Source organism: Brachyhypopomus gauderio, chromosome 4, assembly GCF_052324685.1.
Source record: "Brachyhypopomus gauderio isolate BG-103 chromosome 4, BGAUD_0.2, whole genome shotgun sequence".
In the NCBI taxonomy this organism is placed as follows: Eukaryota; Metazoa; Chordata; class Actinopteri; order Gymnotiformes; family Hypopomidae; genus Brachyhypopomus; species Brachyhypopomus gauderio.
Genome location: NC_135214.1, coordinates 16685186 through 16700323, shown reverse-complemented (window position 1 = coordinate 16700323; position 15138 = coordinate 16685186). Strand labels below are relative to the sequence as shown.

The 15138-nt window shown below is 43.8% G+C and overlaps 1 protein-coding gene across 4 annotated transcripts in view; it reads right to left on the bottom strand.

The window, feature by feature from the left end:
• The window catches only part of lrp2a (low density lipoprotein receptor-related protein 2a), a 56557-nt gene that overhangs the window by 34119 nt on the left and 7300 nt on the right, over nucleotides 1-15138 (bottom strand). For all 4 annotated transcript variants that reach the window (XM_077002689.1, XM_077002692.1, XM_077002690.1 and 1 more), the window contains exons 3-22: nucleotides 14361-14483; nucleotides 13899-14015; nucleotides 13257-13367; nucleotides 12584-12697; nucleotides 12144-12260; nucleotides 11282-11425; nucleotides 10944-11063; nucleotides 10634-10762; nucleotides 8071-8240; nucleotides 5660-5883; nucleotides 4621-4827; nucleotides 4164-4366; nucleotides 3699-3839; nucleotides 3239-3442; nucleotides 2734-2926; nucleotides 1845-1970; nucleotides 1439-1569; nucleotides 1029-1166; nucleotides 446-727; nucleotides 29-268 (exon numbers count right to left, since the gene is read on the bottom strand). In XM_077002689.1, the coding sequence (XP_076858804.1) occupies nucleotides 29-268; nucleotides 446-727; nucleotides 1029-1166; nucleotides 1439-1569; nucleotides 1845-1970; nucleotides 2734-2926; nucleotides 3239-3442; nucleotides 3699-3839; nucleotides 4164-4366; nucleotides 4621-4827; nucleotides 5660-5883; nucleotides 8071-8240; nucleotides 10634-10762; nucleotides 10944-11063; nucleotides 11282-11425; nucleotides 12144-12260; nucleotides 12584-12697; nucleotides 13257-13367; nucleotides 13899-14015; nucleotides 14361-14483 (3234 nt within the window). The remainder of the gene's footprint in view (nucleotides 1-28; nucleotides 269-445; nucleotides 728-1028; nucleotides 1167-1438; nucleotides 1570-1844; nucleotides 1971-2733; nucleotides 2927-3238; nucleotides 3443-3698; nucleotides 3840-4163; nucleotides 4367-4620; nucleotides 4828-5659; nucleotides 5884-8070; nucleotides 8241-10633; nucleotides 10763-10943; nucleotides 11064-11281; nucleotides 11426-12143; nucleotides 12261-12583; nucleotides 12698-13256; nucleotides 13368-13898; nucleotides 14016-14360; nucleotides 14484-15138) is intronic.

Here is a 15138-nt window from a genome sequence, read left to right as displayed (position 1 = left end):
CACATCAGACCTTCCAGAAGCTTCTTACCACAGTTGAGTTCGTCAGAGCCATCGCCGCAGTCGTTATCGGTGTCGCAGAGCCAGATATGGGGGACGCAGTGGTGGTTGGCGCAGGTGAACTGGTCCGCTGGGCATGTGCCAGGGACCTGGGTGGGACAGTCCCTCTCGTCACTGCCATCAAAGCAGTCGTTGTAGCCGTCGCAGTGCCAGCTCCTGGGAACACAGTGCTGGTTGGCACAGGTGAAGGCGCTGGACGAGCAGGTGTTGTCTGGACGAGAGGGCCGGGTGGAGGGTCAGCATTCGTTTGGTTAATCTCAGAAACAACATTGAAATTGAAACATTGAAAGCAGAAATTTAAGGAATGGGCACTTTTCTCGCATCTGATCTCCACTGCTGAACTATGCACTGCACAGAAAGCTGGAAGCGTCAGAGGTAAATGCATTACTGTTAGCTCCGCAGTTGGCTTCGTCGCTGTTGTCATGGCAGTCGTCCACGCCATCACACCGGTAGCTCTGAGGGACACATCTCCCGTTGGAGCAGGAGAACGAGTTGGAGCCGCACTGCAGCGTAGGCGGTTCATTGGACGGGTCCTCGAGGCAGGTCTGCTGATTGGGCGACAGCTTCATCCCGTAAGGGCAGCCACACACACGCTGGGCATAAGGGGCGGGGAAACAGAAGTGGCTGCAGTCCCCATTAGGGTTTGAAGGCCTGTTACAGAAGTTAGACCCTGGTGGAGAGAAGCCACAGTGAGGACACAGAACTCAGCACTTCTCAAAAGCTAAAAATGTTCAATCCTAATCCCAAGGTATGCCTATGTCACATAGTATTAGACCATCCATATCAGTTGTGAAGCAGAGCACTAATGAAATTTTGAAAAGCTAATCTTTAAAGACGACATATCCCTAATCCATTACAAGTAACATTCATTGGTTGGAGTTAGAAAGAGGGAGAGACAGAGAGTTAAACAAAGAAACAGTGATAGGAGAGAGCGAGGAGGTAGATGGTGAATGGATGAAAGCTCCTCTCACCAGTCTGCAGGTCAGCGTTGAAAGATTTGACGTGCATAATGTGGCTGATGCCCCGACGGATAATCAGCATCTCCCCCCCGTCTGTTTTTCGAACGCGCACGATCCCTCCGAGACGCCAGTCAGTGAAATATGCATAACCTGCAGCAGACACGTACATTCATCTCAGACTTAAACTTCTCCTCCTAAATTCTCTACCATTCTCCCATTGAACTACAACACTCTGTGACGTGTAAATGCATACACTGATTAAGAGATATTTTCAAAAGTCGTGATGTACATTTATTTATCCTATCAAATATTAATTACTGTGATAACAATGTTATTCTGTGTTTATGTTGTTATTATTTACACTCATGACATCTTTCAATAATATGATTATGATTATGGAATTTCTGAGAATTATGACCCACCTCCAAAAATAGTAAGTCCAAATGGGTGGGATATTTGTGTGATCCGATCCAAGGACAATCTGTTCTGACCATCGAAATTACTGTGCTCAATCTTATCAAAGAAGGCATCAACCCAGTACAAACGCATTGAACTGGGGGAGAAACATCAGACATAAAGATGGAGGTAGCTTTAGGATAAAGTTCAGAGAAATAGGAGTATAGCAGATCGTGTTTCTAAGGAGATTAGCTTACTTTAAGAGGAGCAAAGCATAAATGTGTTAACAGGCCGCATGGTACGAACGTAAAGCCCTGAAGGTCAGTGAAGTAATGTTCTTTTATTAATCAAAACAGCAGCGGCCCCTGGGTGTTTGTGGCATTACTAGCATGGCCAAATGAAGCGTGGTAATGGTTTAATAGCTTATCTCACCTCCAGTCAATGGCGAGACCGTTAGGCCAGCCAAGAGTGGTGTTCACAATTGACTGGGCATGTGACCCGTCACACCAGGAGCGCATAATCTTCGCTGGACGGTACCAGTCAGTCCAGAAAATGAAACTGGCAAAACACACACAATCATAGAAATGTACGTGAACAAACATAGTCCTAAAACCTAAATCACATTTTGAACCTCTCACCCCTTCCATTTACCCTCCACTCTCTGACCACATGATGTGTGTAGAGACGCTCTGTCAAATAGGACTTTTTAAAAATTTTAAATAAGAGGTTTTGACAGTTTGTTCAAAAACTCTGCAGGGTTTTCTCTCTTAAGTCAAGCTCTTAGCTCGTAGCTCTCTAACTACAATACTAGCCTTCATGCAGCACTAATCTTGCCTCTTGGGCCCTGAGACCTTATGACTTTGAAGTCATTGGAAATGTCCCACTAGCAGTACATAAAGAGCCCCTTTATCTGCTCCAGGTTCAAAGTAGGAACAGTCTGTGAATGGGCAGGCACCTTCTGCATTATGGTAGGTGTGACTGGATACAAATGGCCAGATTGCTAACGCTTTTTCATGGTCTAAAGAAAACAGAGCCGGGGTTAAAGTGAGGTCCCGTGAGCCGTCTTCCTGGCGAGGACATGCACACTGAATTGTGTTTTCAGCTGACATTTGAACGTGGCTGTGATTTCTGACCCCGAGACCACAACACCTATGTTCCTATGTTCTATGGAGATTTTTGTGTGTGCATGTCTCACAATAAAATTTACCATCACAAATAAAAACTAATTGTTTTTCACTCTTAATTTTTTTATAATAGAACAGTGATAATTACGCCAGTCTTAAGTAATTATCCAAACACATCATGACTCATTTAGACTCACCCGACAATGGGATGCACCACTATGGACCTGGGGTTGTTCAGGTTGCGCACAATGGCTCTTCTGGACTTGTCTGCTACTTTCATGACTGATATACTCCTGTAGTGCGGGTCAGTCCAGTACAGGTTCTTCGATATCCAGTCATAAGCCAGGTCTTCCACACCTTCTACCCGATTAGCTGCAAGTACTTCCCTCTCTTTGGGGGATCAAAGACAAATATTTATTATGCAATGGAGAAATATTAATATATTTATCATCACCACGAGGAAAGGGCAAATCTTGAAGCTGTTTGTTTTCTAAAATTTCACCAGAATACTCCCCAATAACGGAAATGCATTAGTAAGATCCGGAAGGTTAATACAAAAGTTACAGGATTTTAAGGTACTTGTCTATTTTGTATTCATAAATCATTAATAAGCAAAATAATTCTAAAAAGTTTTAGGCTTGGGGGCATTTCTTAGCTTTTTATTATTGACATTTTTTTTGAACCCACACTGAGCTCCCTTACCGGTCCCATCCACTTTCTGTTTATAGATAATGTCCTTGGCAGTGTCCGAGAAAAAGATAGCGTCGTCCTCCGCGCTGAAGTCCACTCCTACGAAGTAGGACGGTGTGCCGGTGATGGGGAGGATGATGTCTTCCTGAGAGGAGAGCTGGAAGGGGATGCCCCTGACCGCCAGCTGACTGGAGAACAGTAGAAACTGCCTCACAGCTGCAAGACAAGAGGATGGACACAAGCTTCTGACAGGGCTAGAACCAAAACCGTGGGAGTCTATGGTGGAGCTGAAGTTCTCCCCTGACACCAAGCCCAGTCAGTGATGCTGTACACCTTGTAAATTCTCTTATCACCACTACATAATTTACACAATACATTAGTTGTATAGTGAAAATTGAGCTCTATTTCCTAGATTATTAGTCCTCAAACAGGGAGGAGGACGGTGCCAGACAGGTGGTGGATGTTCTCTTACCCACACATCTCCTGCCATCAGCATGTAGGTCGTAACCCAGACGGCACCGGCACCGGTATCCCAGACCATCGTTATCAGTCCTGTGACTCAGCACGCAGATCTGTTCACAGCCTCCTTTGTCTGTCCCACACGGGTTGCTTACTGTTGGCAATGCACACACACACACACACACACACACACACACACACACACACACACACACACACACCATACCAACAACTTCTACAGCATGCCAATTGTATATAAATGTTTTTGGAATTTATGACACTGAATGCTATAAAACATGGTGACAGCCAGATTCTTTCTTAGTCAAAAGTCAGACATTAAAGGGGGATATTGTCATATTATAGCTTCAATGCATTACAGTACCAAATAACAAAATTGTGAATAACAAAATTCTAGACATTTGTAAAAAGTCCATCAAAAAACAAAACATCAAATCAAATTGATTTGAGTTGTGCTTACCATAGGGCTGCCTGTAGGGGTGAACCACAGCCACACCATATGGGGTCTGAGAGGTTGAATAGAGCACTTGCGGGCTACTGCCACTGAACTTGCTAACTTTCATGACACCCATCATGCTCCAATCGGTGTAGTAGACAGTATGTTCAAACAGACTGATGCCAAATGGGTGTGGGATCACCGAACCTCCATGCACCACTGTTTTCCTTTAAAGCAGTCAGACAATGGCTTTATTTACTTAACTTGGGCTTACGATCAGTAGCTGAGCACTATTTTGATAATTACGCTGCACTGGGAAAGACTTTCTGAAAGATCTGGCAAGAAAATAAAGCCTTATTTTACTAGGTCTAAATATTACCACTGATAAAAAGGTTTTGCAATCAGAACCCCAGTGATTATTATTAGTACTTAATGAAAAGAAGATGCAGGTTGCTTTAGACTACATTACATGCATGCATACCTGTGCAGGCCATCATAAGTGGTGGTTTCTACATAGTCATAGCGACTGTCAACCCAGTACACCCTCTTGGCCACAATGTCCAGCGTGATCCCAGCAGGCCAGCCCAGTTTGGACCTGATAATACCATAGCGGTTGGTACCATCCATGTAGGCCCTCTCCAGACCTGGATCACCATTCAGAGGGTCCCAATCAGTAAAGAAAAGATACCTAAATCGAAACATAATACACAAATTATAGCAGTATTCCTTACTGATTGTGTAATACATTTATGAAATATAGTTAAAATAATAATAAAATAAACTACACAAACACATTACAGTAATAAAAAGGAGGGCCCTTGTGTGAACCATAGGTACAGTCTGGAGATCTTATGAGAATTATGGGACAGGATCTAAGTCACAGAAGTCTTAAACTTTCGTTTTTGAAAGAATCGGTTTACTGATAAGCCCTTCAGAAAAGCTGTCTGACTTTGATTTCATATTGGGTTTCAGAGCATCTCCTCTTTTCTTATTACCCCAGCTAATCCTTTACTATAGTAGAGTATATGGCTATTCCACTTTAATTACTTTGTCCTGCTTAGAAAAGATACAGAATGATAGAGGAGGTGCCAAGGAGGATGCCCTTATAAGCTGGTCTGAGGTCAGTTTTGTGGTTTCTTTTACAATATCTAGCTTAGAATTATGGAGACACTACACAGATCAAATCCCCAGTGATAATTAAGATTTGTAGTTTTGAATGAACCCCTAAAGTGTCCATTTAAGTTCACATCTACATATGAACACCGCAGAAGTTATGCAGCATTTTGTAGTCATAAATAAGTAGGCTTTTTGAAGTTAGTTCTCTTTTGAAAGCATTTCCCTCTAACTCAAAGCATTTCCCACTAACTCAAAGCATTTCCAACTATCTCAAAGCGTTTCCCACGAACTCACTCCCCTGCACCACCAAATGTGGGTGTACCACCAAATATGCCCGAAGAGAGAACATTGGTTGCTTGAAGAACTGGACATGCGAGACTGGGTTATGTCTTTTATTTACTTACCCGACCGTTGGGTCGAGGGCCAGTCCCTTTGGGTTTCCCAGGTTCTCTGCAATGAGTGTGATACGATTGTTCCCATCCAGGTCCACCATGTCAATACGGTTGACGCTGCCCTCCACCACATAGAGTTTATTGTTGATCCAGTCCACGGCCAGGTTTACAGGGTAGTCAACCGACACGTTTAGGATCACCTGTAAATGTGACCCATCCATGTCTACCGAAAACACCTGGCCAAAAATTAGAATGATTCGTTGTAAAAATTTGACAGTTTGATGCCTGTGTCACCAATGTACAATATATCACAACATATGCTAAATGGGTCATAAAATGTGTATCATTTCAACTGATGACTATGGAAATGATATCCTCTAGTTCAGGGGTAATCAATTAAATCTTTCCGCGGTCCATTTTTGGCAGATAGCTCAGACCTTAGGTCCGGGTTCGCGGTGGCGAACGAAAGTTGTTGAGCGGGGGGGGGGTTGAACGTAACACTCAAATGGGTGGTGAACGTAACACTCATCTGAAAATAAATTCTCCGTTTTAAAATATAGTCTCCCGTTAAAATTTTTTTGGCATTTGGGTCCGTATCCAGTTAATCAGGAATGTGATTGGGTCCGGACAGGACGGCGTTCGGGTCCGGATCCGGACCGCGGTCCGCCATTTGGTGATACCTGCTCTAGTTTAATAATCATGTATAATAGAGCTTGGTTTGTGGTTACACATGTATCATGCAGTGAGCTTATCTGTCCAAGAGCATTTAAGTGGTGCCACAGGGGCAGTACTTTGAAACCATTGCCCTACTGATTTCAAGATGGCACCGGTTTCTCATGGTGGACCACTTGGCTTTGTAACAGAAGTTAAGGCACCACTGCACTTTTCAGGCCTTGCTGTTTGGAAACCAAACCCAGACGTCCTCAGGAGTGGGATTCTCGGCTGACCCGTTTAACGGAAACATAAGCTGTGGAAGGAGTCTGCTGATCTGGCACGCACATGGACCCCCTGCTACGAGCATGCGGACATTCCTTGGAGTCGGGGGTACTAATCACAGACCCCCAGGACTGGTATGGCCCTGCAATTCAGCTCCATGGCTGGAGTTAAAACCAAAGAGCAGCCAAGAGCTCAAACAAAGGCTTTTGAATCAGCCAAGGAATGTATAAAAAAGACCGGACACAGGGAGAGTGAATACTGCATGGACACAGGGAAAGTGAATACTGCATGGACACAGGGAAAGTGAATACTGCATGGACACAGGGAAAGTGAATACTGCATGGACACAGGGAAAGTGAATACTGCATGGACACAGGGAAAGTGAATACTGCATGGACACAGGGAAAGTGAATACTGCATGGACACGGAGAGTGAATACTGCATGGACACAGGGAAAGTGAATACTGCATGGTCACAGGGAAAGTGAATACTGCATGGACACAGGGAAAGTGAATACTGCATGGACACAGGGAAAGTGAATACTGCATGGACACAGGGAAAGTGAATACTGCATGGACACAGGGAAAGTGAATACTGCATGGACACAGGGAAAGTGAATACTGCATGGACACAGGGAAAGTGAATACTGCATGGTCACCTCGAATTCTCAGGTTACATAAAATTGCACAAAAATATGCAAGCATTTTCGAATATATCAAAAGCATAGTGGTGATTAGAAAAACGTAGACTTCGTTACAGATCAGATGCCACCAGTTTTGAGTACAGCCATACCGGAGCCAAGCATGTCTACCATCAGTACAGTATTAGCAGTATCTACAGGCATCAGTCAAAGAATTCTCTTTGCGCTGTCAGGTGGCCAACTTCCTTCACAGCTCGAGAACATCGACAAACATCAGACCCGCTGATCCTGAGGTGGGGGGCTGTTTTTTTTCTATAACTGCTTTGTTCCACCAGCTTCAAGAGAGGTAAGGAAAGGCAGAAATCACACTGGCACACTGGTCATTTTGATGGACTGGTCTTGCATGGGAGTTTAGCCAAAGACTGGAGCCAGGCAGTGTGAAGGTGAAAGCAGACCACACTGTGTGTGTGTGTTCGTGAAAGAGGAGTGTGAGCATAGGGGCTGAAACAGTAGCACATGTCCAAGGTAGAGCAGATATAATGAAGAGCTTTGTTATCATTGAGAAATGTAACAGAAATAGCACTCTGTCAGTTAAGGTTAACCCCCAGGTATCTATGAAGTACCTCTCATTAAAACTGAGTGCAAACTGAGATACCATGTCAGACGCCAGAACCTAAAATGGACACAAGTGAAATATACAGTAAAATGAACAGCTGCCAACAACATGATCTTTATTGAAGACATCAAAACCAGGTTCTCAGATCCGGAAAGGTCTACAACAGAAAATTAAACAGGTCTATGGAACACCAGCGATATCTTAATCATATCTGCCCAAGACATTCATTACCTTGTTTTGAATAGTGTCAGTCCAGAAGACCCTTTGCAGCTGGTAGTGGAAGTCGACTCCCACTGCCACTCCCCTGTTCTGAGAGTGAATCAGGGTGTGATAGCTCTGGCCATGAATGTCTCCAACCAACAAGTCTCTTCCATTTGAAAAGAGCAAGGATGCTGCTCCAGCTAAATGGACAGAATTTCAAAACACATCAGTTCTGGTGAATCTGTAGTGCTTTTCAAACATATTACGCCTGAGACATAAATGGCTCCATTTTCTGAGACCACCCACTAAGGTAAGTTGTAGTGACCTAGAGTGAATCAAGCAAATTCTTAGCAAGAGGAAATTTTTAAAACAAACCTATTTTTAGTTAAATCAGAGTAATATAACATGATCTAGTCAGCCGCTATGAGAGATAACTCATATTAAATTGAGTCGGAGCAAGTTCAAAGTGTCTGCCAACAGAATGACTGGGAGGTAGACATTTGACATACTTCATAAAATTATAGCATTTGAATCAAACTGAGGCTCTAGCACAAAATAACTAGGAGAACTTGAAAGAACGTAACAAATTAATGTTTATGACAGGAAGTTCAGGAAGTTCAATGTGAAAGTCAGAGTGAGCTTAGGGAAAACTTCTCCAAGCCTTGGCATCAAGGCATCCAAGTAGCAGGTGTTTCTGAATCAATGACAAAGAAAACAAATATGCCCTTTAAATATATTTAGAGGAAGGATGAGGAAGCCCCTAATGTCTAAACAGCTTTGAAGTCAGACTGGATGCGTAGTTGCATTAGGAAAGTTTGGGCATGGTGCCAGTCCAGTCACGATTCACTGAGGGCTGAGCACCAGAGGTGGGACCAAGTCAGTGTTTTGCAAGTCTCAAGTAAGTCCAAGTCTTTATCCTCAAGTCCCGAGTCAAGTCTCAAGCAAAAACAGTCAACTCAAGTCAAGTCTCGAGTCAAGACAGGCAACCGTCAAGTCAAGTCCCAAGTCTGAAACTTGGAATTTCAAGTCCTTTCGAGTCTTTTTTTTTTTACAGGCACCAATGCTTTACGAATGCTACGCTGATGCGTTTCTTTACTCGTTTTGTTGGTGTCCGCCAGCCAAAAGATGACAGATCATTTACATTTTATCTTCTCTTAATTACATAAATGTACTTAAACAAGAATGTTTCGTTACATCATTTTACACGAAAATAGCAAGCTTCATCGTAAGCAAGATGCTGTCATTACGAATGGTTATTCTAAACATTTGAATAAAATGTTTAAATATAGACTAATAAAAGGTTAGGGTTATTTTTTCATTGTTTTCTGTTATTGTGGGGTCACGGTGTAGGCTACTATTGTTACCTGGAGATTCAGTGGGGTCACAATTTCTGATGGCTGCCGTCAGAATTGGTGACCCCAGTTAAAAAGGCTCACCTCTACATCCCATTCATGATTTCTTTGTTGGCTGCAATGGTGAGGGGATGGTAAATCTTGTTTAAGTACATTTATGTAATTAAGAGACGATAAATGTAAATATAAACATCTGTCATATTTTGGCTCGTGGACACCAACAAAACGAGTAAAGAAAGTGCATCAGCGTAGTTTACGTAGCATTCGTAAAGCGTTTGTGCCTCTGAACAGAAACTGTGAAATAGCGCCCCCTGTGGTCACAAAACTCGACGGTCACAGAATCTGGTGTAACGCCGGTCTGCGTCAGAAGGACGGAAATGAAATTAATGGGGCGCACTTTATAAATATTAATATGCGTTTTAAAATTTAGATTTGGGGTAAAAAAAAATCAAGTCTTTGCAAGTAAACAGGTTCAAGTCCAATTCAAGTCCCAAGTTATTGGTGTAAAAGTCCAAGTCAAGTCTAAGTCTCTGAATATTTTTTCAAGTCAAGTCAAAAGTCTTAATATTAATGACTCGAGTCTGACTCGAGTCCAAGTCATGTGACTCGAGTCCCCACCTCTGCTGAGCACTTCTCAGAACTGTTTATTTGGGTCTTTATTTTGGTATCCACTCCACATCACTACTGTGCATTCCATTGGACTTCAGACATAAAAAACAATAGCTATGACTGGACCCAAATTTCACCCTGTGATTTTAGGCGGCACAAGTTAAATATACATTTAATTACAGGGTAAACTGAAAAATGAATGTACAGGATAAATTTACATAGTACACACATTAAGTTGAACAATACTATGCCAATAAACTGAACATTAGAAGCATTAGTAAATAAAAAATATACATCTTAATTTTAGAATTAGCTCACTGGTTCTGACCTACACAGAATACTTGGTCAGTAGACATGCTGTGCACTACATAAGCAAACTGATGGACTGAGAAAACAGTCACAACAATGCACCCAGGAGCAGCCCAGGCAGCAAGGACAGCACGACACTGGAGTGCAGGGTGGGGTGGCCGGGGTGGGTGGATTTGTGAGGAGGAAAAAGGCTGTCCTGATATAGTACTTCCACAAATCATGTCAGCTACCAACTTCAAAGGCATTTTAAAGCAAGCACATACACTCTGTTGTCTGGCTCTGTGCAGCTTTGTGTGTGATGCTTGTGGCTGAGTGAAACTCACAGGAGGCGTTAGCTCTGCAGAATCTCTGCTGCTCCAGCACGTAGCCTTCCAGACAGCTGCAGTGATGAGTGCCTATTCGATCCTCACACAGCTGATCACACACACCCCACACCTGACAGTCGTTGTAGTCTGCAGCATGCAGTCAGTATGAAAAAGACAACAGGTGCATTGTGGATACATTTTAGGACTCTGTGTTCAGTTAAGAAGCACCTGGTCAAACTTTTACACAACAGATTTATCCATCACAAATGTTTTACCGACGATGGCCATTTTGTTACATAAAGCGTGCTGTGAAAGCTTGTCGTTTTACCAATACAGGAGCGGCTGTTGTTGCTGTTGACGATGTAGCCGGGGGGACAGGAGCAGGTGCCGCCGTCTGGAGAAGCCTGACAGCGATGCTCACAGCTCAGAGACGCACAGCGCCAGATACCTGACGCACAGAGGAACGGTGTTCAAACCTCGCGTGTGCTCACAAAAAAAACAGTACACTTCAAAACTGAATAGATTCACCAGCAACAGAATTAAATATCAACTAAATAAGGGCAGGGTACTTCCACAGAACCACTGAGTTTATATAAGTGCAAGATTATTATATCTTTGAACTTTAAAATAACCTCGGATTCCTGACTACTATGAAGAGATACTGACTGCAGTTGCGTCCAGCAGTAGAATTGGTCTCATCTTCTCCATCCGGACAGTGTGGTGTCCCATCACAGAGCTGCTCTATGCGGATGCAAACACCAGATGATGGGCACGGCCATTCGCCCGGGTAGCACTCGCGGTGGACATTATCTGTGGGTATCAAACCACAAGTGTCTACATTCAAATAAAGCATATCACATCATTTTCCATGGTTGAGAGGGGGCATCACAAACCACTAAATGCGTTTGGGAATACCGCACACAACCTGAATGCCCCAACCACCTGAAGTCTAGTCTGAAGAAGAACTGCATAAGAAGAGCAGGACACATTGAGAAGAAGCTCAGGAGAGGAGAATATGATGGAGCCGTCGCTCGATATCAACAGAAACATTGTATGAGGTTACATAAGGAGGACAGAGGCCTTATCGGCCATGGGAATGAAGAGCGGCCTAGTTCAGCTTTTATCGGGTGGGAAAAGGTGTCTCTTTAAAAATCACGAGAGGTGACAGCTCTGAAAGCGTCATGTGAGTGCCGCCCTGGCATCAACCCGGCCTCTCAAAGCAGAAGCAATCTGGAGATGCTCTAAAGGGCCTCAGAAGGTTAGAGAAATCAGCAGCCAGGAGGACTGTGAACGGCTGAGAAGAGCCCTGACCGATCCGTGGCTGAGTTAACGCAGCCTACCATGACACGGTTTCTCACACTCAAAATGTAGCTCTGTATGCAGCTCAACCATGTTATACTTCTCCTACGTTTACTTCTGGTCTGAATAGGTGACACTATCAAAGAAGTATTTGTCAGTTATGGTGCTAATTTAAATTTCCCAACAGCTTGTCATTTTAAATGATTGTTCACTGGAGGAAATCACCCACCACATCCTCTTTCATCAGCGTTGTCTCCACAGTCATCCTCCCCATCGCACAACCACAGCTGGTGTATACAGCGACCACTGGGACAGGTGAAATAATTCCCTCTACATGTGGGATAAGCTGTAGAGTGAAGGCACATCAAGTCAGATCAGAGGACATTCAGAAAAACCAACATGCATGCTACATAAAGTGCTGTGTATGCTACATAAAGCTGGGAGTTGTACAGGACAATAGAAATGGACAGGACACTGTTAAAGCAAATAATCTTTATGTGTGAACCACATGTCCACAGTTTGGCTGAATAAATGTACTGGATTGTTTTCAGTGTGGCACATACAATCAGATATTTCACTAGGACATAATCATTTAAACAGAGTACAGGGTGGTGCAGTAGACATTTGTCTGGTGTCTGTGAACGGTAAGGGAAGCAGAAATGCACGCACTGCAGTTCTGTTCATCGCTCGCGTCTCCGCAGTCGTCGTCATGGTCACAGACAAAGCTACGTGGAACACACTCTCCATTAGTGCACTGGAACTGGCCGCTAGAGCATCGCCTTGCTGCAAACAGGACAGTAAAAGGTGTGTTTAAGGTCCCCATAAGAACATACACGTCTACACAATGTCCCCATAAGAACAGCACATCTATATAACATACACGTCTACACAATGTCCCCATAAGAACAGCACATCTATATAACATACACATCTACACAATGTCCCCATAAGAACAGCACATCTATATAACATACACATCTACACAATGTCCCCATAAGAACAGCACATCTATATAACATACACATCTACACAATGTCCCCATAAGAACAGCACATCTATATAACATACACATCTACACAATGTCCCCATAAGAACAGCACATCTATATAACATACACATCTACACAATGTCCCTATAAGAACAGCACATCTACATAACATACACGTCTACATGTCCCCATAAGAACAGTCTGATTTTCTCAAAAGCGCATTCTGTCTTTACTTGCTTGTACTGTGTGTTCAGACCATAAATGAGCTGTGCTGAGACTGAAAAAACGCTACCACTACTGGGGACACACACTGCTGCCGGGTGTGTGAACCGCCTGCCAGGGCCAGACACTCACTGCAGTTGGCCTCATCTGAGCCGTCTCGGCAGTTGAGCACCTGGTCACAGTGTTGGCTCCTGTTATAGCACGCCCCGCTAGCACACCTCAACTCCAAGCACTCTGGGTAGTCTGAGAGAGAGAGAGAGAGAGAGAGAGAGAGAGAGAGAGAGAGAGAGAGAGAGAGAGAGAGAGAGAGAGAGAGAGAGAGAGAGAGAGAGAGAGAGAGTCAAGCCATCAGTCACTCATTCCATTAAATATAATTACTCTGTAATATGATACAGCTACCTATGATGAACAGTGAGAAGCCTACATGATTTTTCCATAGAAAGGTATCAAGATGAGTTGCTAAAAGAAGAATGATTAACTATTAAAGGCTAATGTAAGTGATTACGCACTATTGTGAATGTCTATTTGACTCAACGCCTTGGCTCAGTAACAGAATAGTAGCTCAATGAGATTTTCTGCTAATCCACCAAGGAATCTGCAATCAAGTTCTGACAACAAGAAGCATATTGTGGCCATTTCTGTCAGTCGCCGAGCCTCTTAATCTTACAAATTGATTAAAATGCCAGAGAAACCTACAATGGGGGAGGTGTATCCAGTCCCCAGTAATGCACACACACACACACACACACACACACACACTGATGGTGGACTTACTGCAGTTTCTCTCATCTGCTCCGTCAGAACAATCAGGTAGATGGTCACACCTGTAGTCTCTTGGGATGCAGGCCCCATTCGTGCAGCTGAACTGTATACTGGAACAAGTCCGGCCAGCTGCAGGAAGTTCAAAGCAGGTCTTTTTAATATACATATGTGCATGGTGGTCCTCATCTTAGGCCAGGTCCCCCATGAGAACAGAGATTTGCCTGTTCAGCTGGGTTCCGTTGTGACACTGTCCATGGCCCACACACTACGGCTATCACGTTTCACTGTTCATAACGGAAGTCACGTGCCTCTATATTAGTGATGAACCTTTCAGTTTGACAACATGCATTAGGGATGGAAGAATGAGACATAGAACAGGTGCACAATGAATAATGGAAGAAAGTCAAAGTCAGGAAATTAATGTGAGAGTGAGGCAGAGAGAGAGAGAGAGAGAGAGAGAGAGAGAGGACATACGGCAGTGCTGTCTCTCGTCCGAGCCATCTTCACAGTCTTCCTCATCATCGCACACCCAGTGATGTGAAATGCACTCGCCATCACTGAGACACTGGAACTGTTCTGCTTCACAAGTCGTTTGGGCTGAGAGGAACAGTGAGTCTGGTTCATTAACAAGTCGTTTGGGCTGAGAGGAACAGTGAGTCTGGTTCATTAACAAGTGGTTTGGGCTGAGAGGAACAGTGAGTCTGGTTCATTAACAAGTCGTTTGGGCTGAGAGGAACAGTGAGTCTGGTTCATTAACAAGTCGTTTGGGCTGAGAGGAACAGTGAGTCTGGTTCATTAACAAGTCGTCTGGGCTGAGAGGAACAGTGAGTCTGGTTCATTAACAAGTCGTTTGGGCTGAGAGGAACAGTGAGTCTGGTTCATTAACAAGTCGTCTGGGCTGAGAGGAACAGTGAGTCTGGTTCATTAACAAGTCGTTTGGGCTGAGAGGAACAGTGAGTCTGGTTCATTAACAAGTCGTCTGGGCTGAGAGGAACAGTGAGTCTGGTTCATTAACAAGTCGTCTGGGCTGAGAGGAACAGTGAGTCTGGTTCATTAACAAGTCGTCTGGGCTGAGAGGAACAGTGAGTCTGGTTCATTAACAAGTGGTTTGGGCTGAGAGGAACAGTGAGTCTGGTTCATTAACAAGTCGTTTGGGCTGAGAGGAACAGTGAGTCTGGTTCATTAACAAGTGGTTTGGGCTGAGAGGAACAGTGAGTCTGGTTCATTAACAAGTCGTTTGGGCTGAGAGGAA